This window comes from Poecilia mexicana, unplaced genomic scaffold (genome assembly GCF_051168715.1).
Source record: "Poecilia mexicana isolate PSO_F unplaced genomic scaffold, ASM5116871v1 scaffold_2, whole genome shotgun sequence".
NCBI classification, from domain to species: domain Eukaryota; kingdom Metazoa; phylum Chordata; class Actinopteri; order Cyprinodontiformes; family Poeciliidae; genus Poecilia; species Poecilia mexicana.
In genome coordinates this window covers 58,436,792-58,450,193 of record NW_028263371.1, presented here as the reverse complement: position 1 = coordinate 58,450,193, position 13,402 = coordinate 58,436,792, and the positions used below count along the sequence as shown (strand labels likewise).

Below are 13,402 nucleotides of genomic sequence, written 5' to 3'. Positions count from 1 at the left end.
GTCTAGTAGATATGAGCTGCTATCAGCCCTATGCTAGCTACAGAATAGTACAGAGCAAGGGGGAAGAAGGATGAGCAGCAACATGAGATTGTGATTGACAGCACTAACACTTTCCTGCCACTGACTGGTTGTTTCTAGCACTGGGAGAAGGCAGAGGAAATAGATTTTTCACAGTATATCCCCCTATACTGTACCCTTGTTTCAGACATAAATATTTCTTAGGTGACAGCTTCAGTTAGAAGTTTAAATAAAATGTTAAACTTAATTTTAGTCATGGCATAATGAAAGGAGAATAACAATTTTAAAGATCTTTCAAATAGGCTGAAAGCCACTGATCACTTTCGTTGTGACATCCTTTGAATTTAGCTAAGTTTTCAAGTATGTGACCCTATAGTATACTGCTGGATTTTTGCGGTTGTTCTCATTGTTTTCTGATCTGCATATTTAGGAAAACACTGCTGAAGTCAGACGAGGGTGGATCCTAAAAGGTCTGTCTGTGTACCTGAATGAAGATCCAGAGAAGCTGGAGAAAGAGTACATGGTATATTAATTTATCTTTGTGTCCACAAAAGAGGTGATTATAGTTGGAGTTAATTGGACTTCCTGTGAATTACCAATAAATTTAAAGTAAGAGAAGATCATTAAAACTTTTTTTTTCACTTGGGTACATTCAATTTTAATTTGACTTTTGAGATGCTTTTAGATTTCTCCCACAGAAAAGGATAATCATTAGTAAGATTGATATAATTACAGTTATTGTTAAGTGGGTTTAAAATGAGGATTTTTAGGTGAGTTAAACTCCACAAAAAGATCTTTGGCCTGTTTTATTTAGCCTTTTTTTCTAACAGCATTGTTTCATACGCAGACAAAAATATGAACTAACTTTACCTAAGATGTTAGTACTGATCTATTTGGAAATAACTACCACACATAGTCATGACATTTCCTCCATCCAGGAAACAAGACAGGTTCTTCATGTATAAGATGTTTGGTTTGTGTACAGAGTCAGGGCTTTGTACTTGCACATAAATTGGACTGGTTTAGAATGACAGTCTGTGTGGTGGATCCTCAGACTGTCATTTCAATTGAGGAGAACAGGCCATGGAATATGGGGCCTATTTGGGATTCATCCCTTCTCTTCATGTTTTTCCATATGAGACAATATACCGTATTTTCCGCACCACAAGGTGCACCGCATTATAAGACGATTTTTGTGAAAATGTAGAAAATATGGTACCTTTTCTAAATGGGAAATCTTATCACTGGACTCACAATTAACACAGACAGGTCTTTGATGGACCTTAGCTGTTGGTGAGTCAGCCAAACAAGTGTAAAGTTATTTTTTTATTTAATGAGATGTGAAATCTCTCCTCCCCAAATCCCCACCCTTGTTCCCATCATCAAGGTGCACAAATGGCCGAGACCGTCTGTGGAATCTGTTATTCGACCGGAGAGTGCAGAGCCTGGCGATGCCATTGAGGATGTTGGGATTCTCCTGGACGGGGTGGAAGTGATGAACAACTTGAGCAATCTATCTTTACATGTTTTTCCAAAGACCGCAATGGAAAACTAAATTTTAATTGTTACAGTTCGCAAAGTTGAGCGAATTTACTGACACTTTTTATGTTGTTAAGAATTTGATCTATGCTAAACACAGCCCAGTTTTTTTCTGGAATAACAAAACTGACCTTTTGTTGTTTATTTCAACTTTCAACTCAGCTGTTTTTTGTGCTGTGTAAAAAGAAAATGGATAACAATTTTGAAAATACAGTTCATGTTGTACTTTTTCTCATTGTTGAGTGTTCTTTCTTCTTTCAGTGTGGTCTTAAAACACTTCATTTAATAGTACTTAAGAAAATGTCTTTGATTTAACATAATTCAATCATGGAAAGATTTTCCACACGATTAAATAGCTTTCTTTCAGCAGGAAGCATGTTTGTTCAGCTAACTTAATTTTCATGAGTTGGATCAACGTAATTAAGTAGTGTGAAGTTATCGGTGTAAAATTAGTTGGTCTGGCTCTATTAAATTGCATTGGGTCCAACTAAAGTAAATAAGTTGAATCAACCACAAAAATTAAGTTGAACCAACACATTTGCTTTAAATTGGAATAACCTTAATAAATTAAGTTGAGCCAACACATTTCCTTTAAATTGGAATAACCTTAATAAATTAAGTTGAACCAACACATTTCCTTTAAATTGGAATAACCTTAATAAATTAAGTTGAGCCAACACATTTCCTTTAAATCGGAGTAACAAAATTACATAGTGCTGAAATAAAGCAAAGTAATCAGGTGGAAAATCTTTCCATGATTTTTTTATGTTAATCCAAAGAGTTATTTTTTTCAGTGTAAGGAACAAAACAAGAAACAGACTCAATTTGTTAGTCGTCTTAAATTAATGTCCATTATAAATTGGTGCACATGAAACGTGTGAGAATAAAAAATATTCTGCCTCATAATCAAACACGCTTCTCTCAATGTCTTTCATTCACAACAAAAAGCAAACTGACAGAAATCCTGTTCAGCTTCCTGCCTGTCATTTCTAAATGCTTCTTTTGAAACTGTTTCTTCTTTAACAAAGTAAGAACATTGTTTCGCCTCTTGGCGTTAAAGTTAAAGCTGTTTCCTGTTTTCCCGTTTCTGCTTTTATAATCCTGTTTTATTTGTGAATGTATTGTTTTAATAAAAGGCCTTATTACAGTTTTATTGCTCTGCATTTCTGTTCTTTAACTGGGTGGAAGCGGGTCCATCTGTCCTCCTCTGTTTGTTCCTCCTTCAGGTTACTGAGGTTCTTACATTAACCAGAAACTTTCTGCTTTTCTCACTGAACAGGAAATTGACTGTTGAGTTAATGGGATACTTCAGATGTTTTAAGTGAGGCTCCGTAAAGCAGTTATTGTTGGATCACATTTGTCAAAATGAGTTTGCAGAGAAAAAAAGCCAACAGTTAGTTAAACTGTAATCCTCTGACAGAAAGGAAACAACTGAAACTAAAAAAGCTGCTGGTTGTTTGAGTGAGTGGTGAGGCTGCTTGGTCAGTCAGATCCCTCGTTTCACCATTTTATCTCAGAGGATTATGGAAATTGGCTTCAGAAGTATTAAAGTTAGCAGGGGGATCTGGAAACTGGTGGTCGAGAAAAATAAATAAATTTCTTGTAATTTCTTTCCATTTCACTAAACTCACTTTGAAGAAACATTTGACAGGGAAGATACCAAGTATCATATACAAAGCCTTAGGAAACTCATGGTGGTTTTGTGGATCTGGAGAAGGTGCACAACCATTTTCTCTGAGTTTCTCTGAGGTGTTGGTGCTGAACGAGTCTGGGATGAAGGTTTGTTTTAAGAGTTAATCACTTTTATTAGTGTTTTTTAGATAAGTGCTTGGAAAGAAACACAACTTTGTTCATGCAGAAGACTTGAAAATGTTCATTTCAGGCTGAGTAGAAAAAGTTCCTTGAGAAACTTCTTGTTTTTTTTTTAAAGTAAAAATTTAAAGTAAGACCTAATTTCTTCATTTCCAGCTTCCAGTTTTTCTCTGACTTTTCCATTAAAAAAGCTCAACTGGCAGCCTGTGATGAAAGAACTACAGGCTTGGCCTTTTCTTAAAAGTGTTGCCATTATGACAGTTGAAAAGCGACCGTCGTAATGAAACTGTCTCCCACTCATGAAATGCTCCACAGCTGAGAGGATGAAACTATGTGGCATTTCTTAAAAGATGGATGCATGTCTTTGGTAAAGCTACATTTCATAAATGTTTTACTTTGAATCTTCTCAAAGGAAAATAAAAGTTAAGAGTGTGGAATATTTTGACAGCAACCAAAGAGAAAATGTGTAGAGTTTGAACTTCCAGTTCAAACAGTGTGCAGTAGAAAAGCCTTTCAAAGACTTTTTTACATTTTTTTTTTCAAATGATGAGATAAAAGTGACATAAGTAAAAATCACAATAGTTACAACAGTAGACAGGTCAGAGAAACACAGAACCTTCCAGAAGAAATGGCTTTTTAAGCATTTCAAATACATGCAGTTTCTTTTTGAAAAATAATTTAATTTATATAATTTCTTTATTTTCAACAAGGTGCAGAAAATTTATTTTCAAAGTATGAAAACTGATTCCTGGCAACAAAAAGGAAATACATAAAAAAAACAGTTTTTCCATCCTGTAAATGTTCTGAATTTGACTCAGATTTTTGAAACAAAAGTTTGAAACGACCTTGAAGGCAGGTGACCGTGTGCCTCCTCTGCTGATCAGCGTCAGTTTGACCTGGCAGAAGAACGACGGCCTCCTGGTCATCCCGGTTTCCTCCCTCCACCTCTGTGGCATCTCCGTCACCCCGACATGTCAGGATGATTAGCTTCATCTCTCCAGTTGCCTAGCAACACGGCTAATGATGATGGGCTAATTTAGCTAAACACTCAGCCGTCCATGTGGGAAACAGAAGAAAGAGAAGACGACTGTGACATGACTGGTGTTACATAATAAGTTGAGTTTATGACACTTCCTCACCAGAACTCTGAAGGTGCTCCAGTAATTCATCCACAAAAGAACAGGCTGTTTGTTTTTGGGTAATGCTAAAATATATCTGCTGTTTTGTGGTGACTGGAACCAGGATGCAGATTTGCTGAAAAATAATAACTAATTTTGTTTAGTTTGCAGCTCTTCCTGCAGACCAGCCAGTTGGAGGTCGGTCTGCAGACTCCTGCCAGTCACTGGCTGGATGAAACCTGCGTCGTTATATAATCATATTTCTGTATTCGTCTCATGTGACATCTGTGTTCAAACATAACCGATGAGTCACAGACCTGATGGAAACTTTGAGCACAAATTACCAATGTGTAGCGATCATTTGCTAACCTCCAACTGCGTGCATCTGCATAATTGGAAGTTTGAATTATTGTGGCACTGAGACAAAAATTTAACTGACTGAATTTAAGCCCACTTCATGCTGATCCAAACAATTTTCTTTTTAATCTTAATGAGTTAAGATTAGTTTCTGATGGGTTTGTTCTAACAGGATATTATGAAAGCCATGCTTCATAAACTGAATTTCTTTCTGCATTTCATGAACGCAGTAGGGAATATTTAACACAAACATCTGAATGTGATCTGGTAAATCCATCGCTTCAAATTTAGAACAGAGCAAAATTAACATCTTAAACAGCAACATGCTGAAATCAAATCACTGTTGTTTGCAGGCAGTTAGTGTTGATATATGTCCACACAAAGTATAAGCACTTTTCATTTCCCAGATTCTTTTCATGATGAAATATGCAGCTGCACTGCAGCCGGGTTTGTGCACAAACTAATTCCTCCCAGTGATCCGTCCACCAGAGCCAGTGCAAACAGGCCAATCAGAAATGGATCTCATAAATCTCATTCATTTTCAATGAGCCGGCCCAAGAGAAACACCAAAACATTAACGGAGATCAAGAACATATTAAAATCTGGAGGTTAAAACAGATCCAGAATCATTAAAAATAAGCGCGTCAAAAAAGAGACCTCACTGGCAGGTGTACTGGACGATATTGTTAAGTAGACAAGTCTAAATCATATTAAATATCAAATTAAAATGTAAATGGGATGACAGATTCGGAGGGAAACTGTTATGATTAAGTGTGGCCTAATGGTTGTTCCATTAAATCCTTTAACAAGACTCAGAGGGAGAAACGGCAGCATGATCCAACCTGGAAAAATAACAGGAATTTCATCAAGAACAAAGCAAAGTGTGGGAATGCTGGGTGGCTCAGTTCGAACAGCACACATACACACACACACACACACACACACACACACACACACACACACACACACACACACACACACACACACCTACACACACACACACACACACACACACACACACACACACACACACCATGAGCAGAGATAAACCTCGGCGTCGTTGTCCCGGGTTCAGTTCCTCGTCTTTGGCTGCCTGTCTTCTTACTGTTCACTCTGGAGCTTTTTATTCTGTTAAAAATACTAAATAATTATGTTCTGAATTAGTTGTTTTTTTATCTACTCATCAATAAACCAAATAAGAGTCTTGATAAATGAACAGTGTGTGGTGTCTTTAGGTTTTCAGTCCAGTATTTTCTATGTTTTTGGTAGAAGTCTGTTTTTAGTCTATACCTACAAACAGAAACTATTCCTGTTGCAATAAACAATAAACCAGTTATTTGCATAATAAATTAGTAGAAGCTCAATAAATTTCCATTTTGGTGATTGTTATTTATTTACAGAGACTTCATAATCTATTTTATTTGTGGTTTTGATTGTGTGGGATTTTATTTCAGTTTTATTTATTGTTTTTGGACGTTTTTTTTAAATATTTTTGTTCATATTTAAGATATCTTCCAGCTTCAGTGTTAAGTATTTATTGATTTTTGAGAGAGAAAACTTGCATTATTAATATTCTATTATAGTTAAACAATGGCCTCAAAACAGCAATTATTATTCATTACAATCATTTCTGTGACTTTGCAACAAGCCTAACAAAAACTAGAAAGTTTTAAATATATTCCCTGTTTTTAAGTTTAATAGTGTCATTTAGCCATAAAGGATATTATTGAGGCATAATTGTCACATAAGGAACATAATCACTAACGCCTGCTATTATTTAGTCGTCAGCTGCTCTGAACTCTTTATTATGATCCCTGGATGCAATTCATCCTGTTTAGCCCTTTATAGAAAAACCTTTTCCATTTTCCTTTCCTGCCTTTCTGATAAATCACATCAGCACCAGTTTGCCTTATTTGGCCCTGCAGCACAAACGGAGCTCGAAAATGGTGAGTCTGACTGTGATCGTACAGCACAAATCAATCTTAAGCTCAGCTTTGAAATAAACAGACATATCCCAGACTCTTCCTTCAAAACTCACTTTTTCCAAACATCGATCAGAAATACGACGACTTTGGTCTCCAGTGTTTTTCTTTCCTTGTTTAACGGGAAGCTGAACAAAAGGAAGAAAAAGAAAACAGTCACATATCTTCAAGTAGAAGGGTATGTCTATCATTACCTGTCATGGTAAATAATAATCCATCTTTCCTTGCATAGAAACATACATGTTGGTCTCATTTGCATGCAGGTTCAATCACAGCTGTAGTCCTAATTGCCGAAGTGCAGTTCTGTGTAAATGTCACGTTTAATGACTCATGTTCTACTTTGGTTTCAAGAAACTAATCTTTCTTTTAAAGTCTAATTAAGCAACTAACTTTGTGTTTTTCTGTGTTTCTTTAAACACTGTTCATCTGCTGAAACCATTTTTACTGGCCGTGACACATTTACTTAAACAAACAAAATGAGATGATAAACTGTAAATGCCAAGTATGAGTTTGATTTTTAAAATTAGTTAAAGTATAAAATGTATTATTATAAGATCTTTATAACCTGGAGAAGAACAGACCAGAACAACATCCACTCACTGTGATGCGACACTATAAACTAATTAAATTTGCTTTATTGTACCATAAAGGCAAAAAGAAAACAAAATATAGTTTCAGACATCAGTAACAAACTTTAATGTACCAAAGCTTTTAAATTCTGTTCAGTGCAGCTGATTTAGTTGTTTCATGAAGTGTTCAGCTCTTCTCCTTTAGAGTTTGTTTTTGTTTTATAATGTTTTCTAGATTTTTGTTGTTTATTGTGCTTATTGTGGATTGAACCTCCATTTAATCCATCTTAAAATATAATCTGAAACTAACAGGAAGGCATTCAATAAACCAGCTGCAATTTTGTTCTAATTCCTCCTGCACATATTGGCTCCATAAACTCTGTTTCTCTCTGCAGCTGTTCTGTTGTTTTCCTCATGTTGGCTAGAGGCTAACACAGAGATCTGCTGCTTTTATGGGGCAATTTTGGACAATGACAACCGTTTATTATTGTTATTATTGTTGTCTTCTTCTAATGATGCTTCAAAGAACAAATGGAAAAACTAAATGAATATGAAAATTCAGATATTTTTGTGATGTAAAAACTGAAGTCATTAAAAAAAGCATCTTCCACAGTGTACAGGTAATTAGAAAGCAGAAACAAAGTTCTTACTTAGCGCTTTTGATGCAAAGACAAGAATAAATGTTTATAATTTGGAGGAGATAATCAGGTTGAAGGCGGGAAAACAAACTGACGTTTCTCCAGAGTTTCTGAATCATGTGAGGAACTCCAGACAAATAAATGAATGTTCCCCAACAGAACTCTGCCTCTGGCTGCTGCACACAACTGCTTTAATAATCCGCTGTTGCTTTTGTTTATGTATCAAATGAAAACACCAATTAACACAGAAATGCTTTGATGGGAAGACAGAATCCAATATGATTATGTCTGTAAATAATTCATTACTTCTTCCATACTCTAATGCTTCACCACATACACAAACATACAGAAAGTTCATTCTCCCAACATTTTACAAAAACTTATTAGTCATTACAACTCCTAACACACAACAAGCTCCCAGAACGCTCTTTAAAAGTTCCTCAGATAATTAAACTGAATTTAATGCTGTAAACTTGAAATAGTTCAAAATCTGTTTGGTTTTCTGCTTAGAACCAATGAAAATAACTTCTTAGATTGTCAAACACAGAAATGTGGGTTTACTGAAAAACATGTTTAATGCCATTTTAAAGGTGATTATGAACAGTGTATTCCAGTTTCCTGTGTATATGTTGGTTTGTTTATATCAACTGTTGGCTAACTGAACTACATCAGGTTTGTTTCTTTGAAAAACCTTTGAGAAATACAAAAGTTGGAACACCATGAGGGACTCAGCACTTCTGAATGCAGCATGTTTTATAACTTAGTTTGATTCCTGTGTTTACGGTCCGTTCAGTTTTCTTGAAAACATTTGTCTCCACTCCACCGTCCATCTGCCACAAACCAGAGAGGCCATCAAACTTAAAGACTCATTTGGGTAGCTATTTCTTTGTGTTGTTCAAATTTTAGTGGATTTGTTTTTTTGTTTTTGTTTTTAAGTTTGCTTGGCGTCATTCTTTTCAGCATTTAAAAAAAAAAACATTTCTCCTGTCAGAACATTCAGTTTTTCTGATTCAGTTTTTTTTTTCTGTTTTTGGCTCTTTTGGATTTTTCTTCTCTTTACTATCAATAGGTTGTTTTATAAAATAAAAAATATTGACACATTTACAGAGCAGGATAAATAAACTCTTCCTTTAGTAATATATGGCATACTGCAGAATCTCATCCACAACTCCACCAAAACAGTTAGACAACCTCATTCATTTGAGGAAAAGTTTTCTTCTTCTTGTCACTGAAAACCCAGGAAGAAACTGAAAACTGTCATTTGAACTGAAAAGAGGGAAAAAATACAATTGTAAAACCAATTTCACCCCCGTTTGGTCACCATGTACTTTAAGGCAGTGAGTGAAGTTTTCACAATAAAAGTAATATTTTAGGTTTTCTACCAACAGTCATGAAAAAGGACAGGCGTGATTTCCTCTGTGCTGACTGGAGATCATGGTGTTTGGGTGAGACAGGAATTATTAAAAGATCCGAAGTATTCTTCTACTAAAATAAAACATTTTAGATTTGTTGAAATCAACATTTTTTCAGCCTGTTTACCATCACAGAATCCGTTAAATTTAATCTGCAGCAGCAGCTGCCTGATGAAAATGTGAGACCAGATTGAAGAAAAACCCCAACAAATCCACCAAACACTGCATAGAAAGAAAAAACTTCACAGTCTGGAGCTGAGTCAAAGGTCAAAGGTCACTTCTTCTTATTGAGATTCTGTAATGTGACTTTAAACAGGCAAGAAATTTAAACATCAAACAGAAAATAAGAAGCAGGGAAAGTTTCCTCAGAGCGAAGCGACAGACCAGAATCATTACCGGGTGTCTGATCCTTCACAGCTTTTTCATTTAATTTGATAAACTTGTATAGTAAGATTTTAATTACTACTGCATTTTGGAAAAATAAAAAAAAGGAAAATACTTGACAACATGTCAGCTTTTCTTTTAGGCTGTCCTTATTTTTTACACTTCACATTAAGTGTCAAAGTTGTAAATCTATTTTCTTCGCAACATGATGAGGCAGATAAACAGGGAGGCACAGAAGCTTCTGTTCCTGTCCGTTCCTCACTTCGGGGCGGTTTTACCCAGCTGGGAGCTTTCCCAGGAAAGGTGGGCTGATCAAGCTGAACTTTCTCTCTGCCTTTTATCTTTTTCTCACCCTCTTCTTTCTCAGTAGGTGTTCGTTTCCAAGTACTTGTAAATTGGCACTTGGGGCACCTTCAGTGCTGTCAGCTCATGAGGGAGGCGCCGGCAAATTGGCTATCAAACTGCAAAGCTACTGCACAGTCGATATGTACTGCGGTTCCTGAAAGGTCCAGAGATGAGGAAGGCCTCAGAGGATTACTCTGGTTTATACAAAAAAACCTCAGGCTCATACAATTGAAAAGTTTTTCTGTTTTTTCCAGTCACTCGTGTGTCTCCATTAGTTTCCTCCACTGTGTCTGACTGCCAGGACAGACTGTGCTGTAAGAGAAGCATAACGGCGTGTTCAGCTGATCGGTCAACACAGATGTTAAGAGTTCAGTTTTCATGCAGGATTCAATGGCCTGGAAGTTACATCTGAATCCTTAAAAGAATGACAAAAATTAAAAGTAGATTTAAGCACTGGGTTCTGGGTTCTTCTTGTGACATCCTGGATGATTTTCTCTTGGATTAACTTTGTAACTCCTTGGACTGATGTCGGTGTTTTCCATCTCATCACCACGGCTGCTGCTCACATTACTACAAAACAGCATAGCCAATTCACAAATAAGCCTAAAATATCCCACAGAATTAAATGCATTTTGGTGACAGGAGTTTGCAGCTTAAGACACTGAAATCTTTGTCCATTTGCTTAGTTTTGGTACAAATTTTGCTTATTTGATTTTTTGCTTGAAACAAACAATCCATTTTTTTTTCCTAATTCTGTTGCCTTGCCAACTTCATGTAACAGGAATGATGAAATCATTTTTATAAAGCAGTGATAACGTTCCCTTTAGTGATGGCAATAAAGCCGAGTTTCCTCTAAAAGCTTTATGTTTAGCTTTGGGCAGCAGCAGCTGAATTCACCCTCTGTGTTCTGGTTTTGCTAAAATCCAATTTGCTGTTGTGCTGTACAGATGTTGCAGCAGTTTCATCCCTGATGCTGTTGAGTTGATGCTGTTCAATATGGTTTAGTTAAAAGTTTCAAACCTTCAGGGCTTCTGCTTCACAGGTCCCACCCATTATATTTATCCTGAAGATCATCTTTATATTTCTTTTTTAACTTCCCAGCCTCAGAAAAGCAATTTAAAATTCTGATAGCAGGGATGTAAACCTGTAATTAAAGAACAAATGGACTCTTGAAAAAGGAAGACAACTTACATTTAACTAAGTTTTCTTTTAGCCAAGCTCCTTACATTTCAGTGGTGTTACCGCCCCTGACCTCTAGGGGCTCTCCTCTTCCTCCCCTGTTGTTTCAGCTCTGCCTGGTGTTGCAGATTATCAGTGCAAAGAGCTCCATCTCAAAGCGACAGGCCTCTTTCTCCCGGCTTTGGTTTGCAGTGAACTCATCTATTTGTCTAACACTTGTGCAGCAGAACTGAGTATCTGTGTGTGAGTAAATGTAAGTGAACATCTAAAAGGAAGGTGGTTTTGTTCACAGTGGAAGGTGGTAGAGGTTTTTCTCTTTCAGTCCTTTCTCTCCTGTTTTGTGGATACATAAGGAGCTCAGTCATTGTTCCTTTTGTGTTTTATTTCAGTCAGACGGGGCTCTTTGGTCGTTGCTTTGGCCTTTTATACCCTGAACTATAAAGCTTCCCTGGGTTGGTTGTTCTTTATAAAAATAAACACTTGTTTCTACTGACAACAGTGAGTGAGTCTGTTACACTGTGACAGAAAACACAGTGTAACACACACACTGCAGTTTAAATGGGTTGTATCAAATGGGTAATAGTTGTTAGCAGCATCTTGCTCAGATGTTCGTGTTGAAGCACCTGAAACGTTTCACCTCCAGAAACCTGCGCTGTTGACGTAATTTAAATAAATGAGAAACCAGTGGAGTAAAAACTAGGTTAGAGGTTTATAAAAAGAATATTTCTTTACCCTCCAGTGTAATGTGGACTGAAGTGATTTCTTGTTTTCCTGCCATAAATCCTCTGAATGTTATGAAAAATGTCATATTTATGACAAAGTCTTCATATTGGTGATCTTTGAAGATAACGCCTTTAAACTTTCAAACATTTCTCATTTTATGTCATCAAACCATCTATTTTCCTTTGTTTTTAATTACAACAGCAAAATTTATCACTGAATACTTTCATTTATTTTCTGGAGCCTTTAGCAGCAGCAAAAAGGCAAAATAAACACTGGCAGTTGATTACAAAGGGATATTAAACAGGCAACCATTCATGCTTATTCATAAGGTCTGTATAAATTATGTAATTAACATGGAAGTGTAGAAGAAACCATGAATATATGCCAGCCTATGTATGTATGTGGCAAAACATCTAGTCCCCAAAAAGAGTTGGACAGAAATGAGTCAAACCTGAGAGCTTGATGTGATGAGTGTGAATTAATGTACGATCTCATTTAGTAAATACAAACAAATAAGCAACAAAATGAAGGCTTGTGTTTGTTTAATGAGACTACGGATGGTTGGTTTGTTACACCTTATTTTGAAGACAGCGTCACACCTAGCAACTGGTTCAACCATCCGTCATTTCTGTCGACTCCTGGCTCAGTCGCTCTCGGCTGAATTATGCTTAAGATTAATCTTAAGGTTTAATTTGTAAGCCAAGATAAAAGGCTCTCTGGGAAGGATATTGGAAAATATGGGCCTAGTTCTACACAATTACAGTCACATTATATTTAAAATGTTAGAACACCAAACATAGTGGTCTAGTTAGTAGTTAATAGTCGATTTGGTAACACTTTATTTGAAGGGGGTTGAATAAGACTGACATGACACTGTCATAAACATGTCATAACACCTGTCATGAACATGAATAAGCCTTTATGAATATTTATGACTGTTGTCATAAAGTGTCATTCGGTAAATTATGACACTTTTAATAAAAACTTGACATTAACCAAGAAATCATTACTGATATAAATTTGTTATAAAAGCATTACTGATTGCACTTTAAAAATTTAACCTTATGTTATTAAAGGTAAAGTTTAAGCAGTAATGATTTCTTGGTTAATGTCAAGTTGTCATAACAAAGACATTTTGAATAATGTCAACTTTGTATTAATAGTGTCATAATTTACCGAATGACGCTTTATGACAAGTCATAAATATTTATGACTGTTGTCATAATATTTATGACAACAGTCATAAATACAACAGACAACAGACATAACACCTGTCATAACCCGTCATGTTATGACAGGTGTTGTCATGTTTATGACAGTGTCATG

The 13,402-nt window shown here is 36.0% G+C and overlaps 1 protein-coding gene across 1 annotated transcript in view; it reads left to right on the top strand.

Annotated features, from left to right (window-relative positions):
- LOC148161002 (uncharacterized) overlaps nucleotides 1–1,787 on the top strand; it is a 3,520-nt gene extending 1,733 nt beyond the window's left edge. Inside the window, exons 3-4 of the mRNA XM_088003689.1 lie at nucleotides 449–541; nucleotides 1,406–1,787. Coding sequence (XP_087859815.1) covers nucleotides 449–541; nucleotides 1,406–1,573 — 261 coding nt within the window. The 3' untranslated portion in view covers nucleotides 1,574–1,787. The remainder of the gene's footprint in view (nucleotides 1–448; nucleotides 542–1,405) is intronic.
- Nucleotides 1,788–13,402: the final 11,615 nt, after the last annotated feature.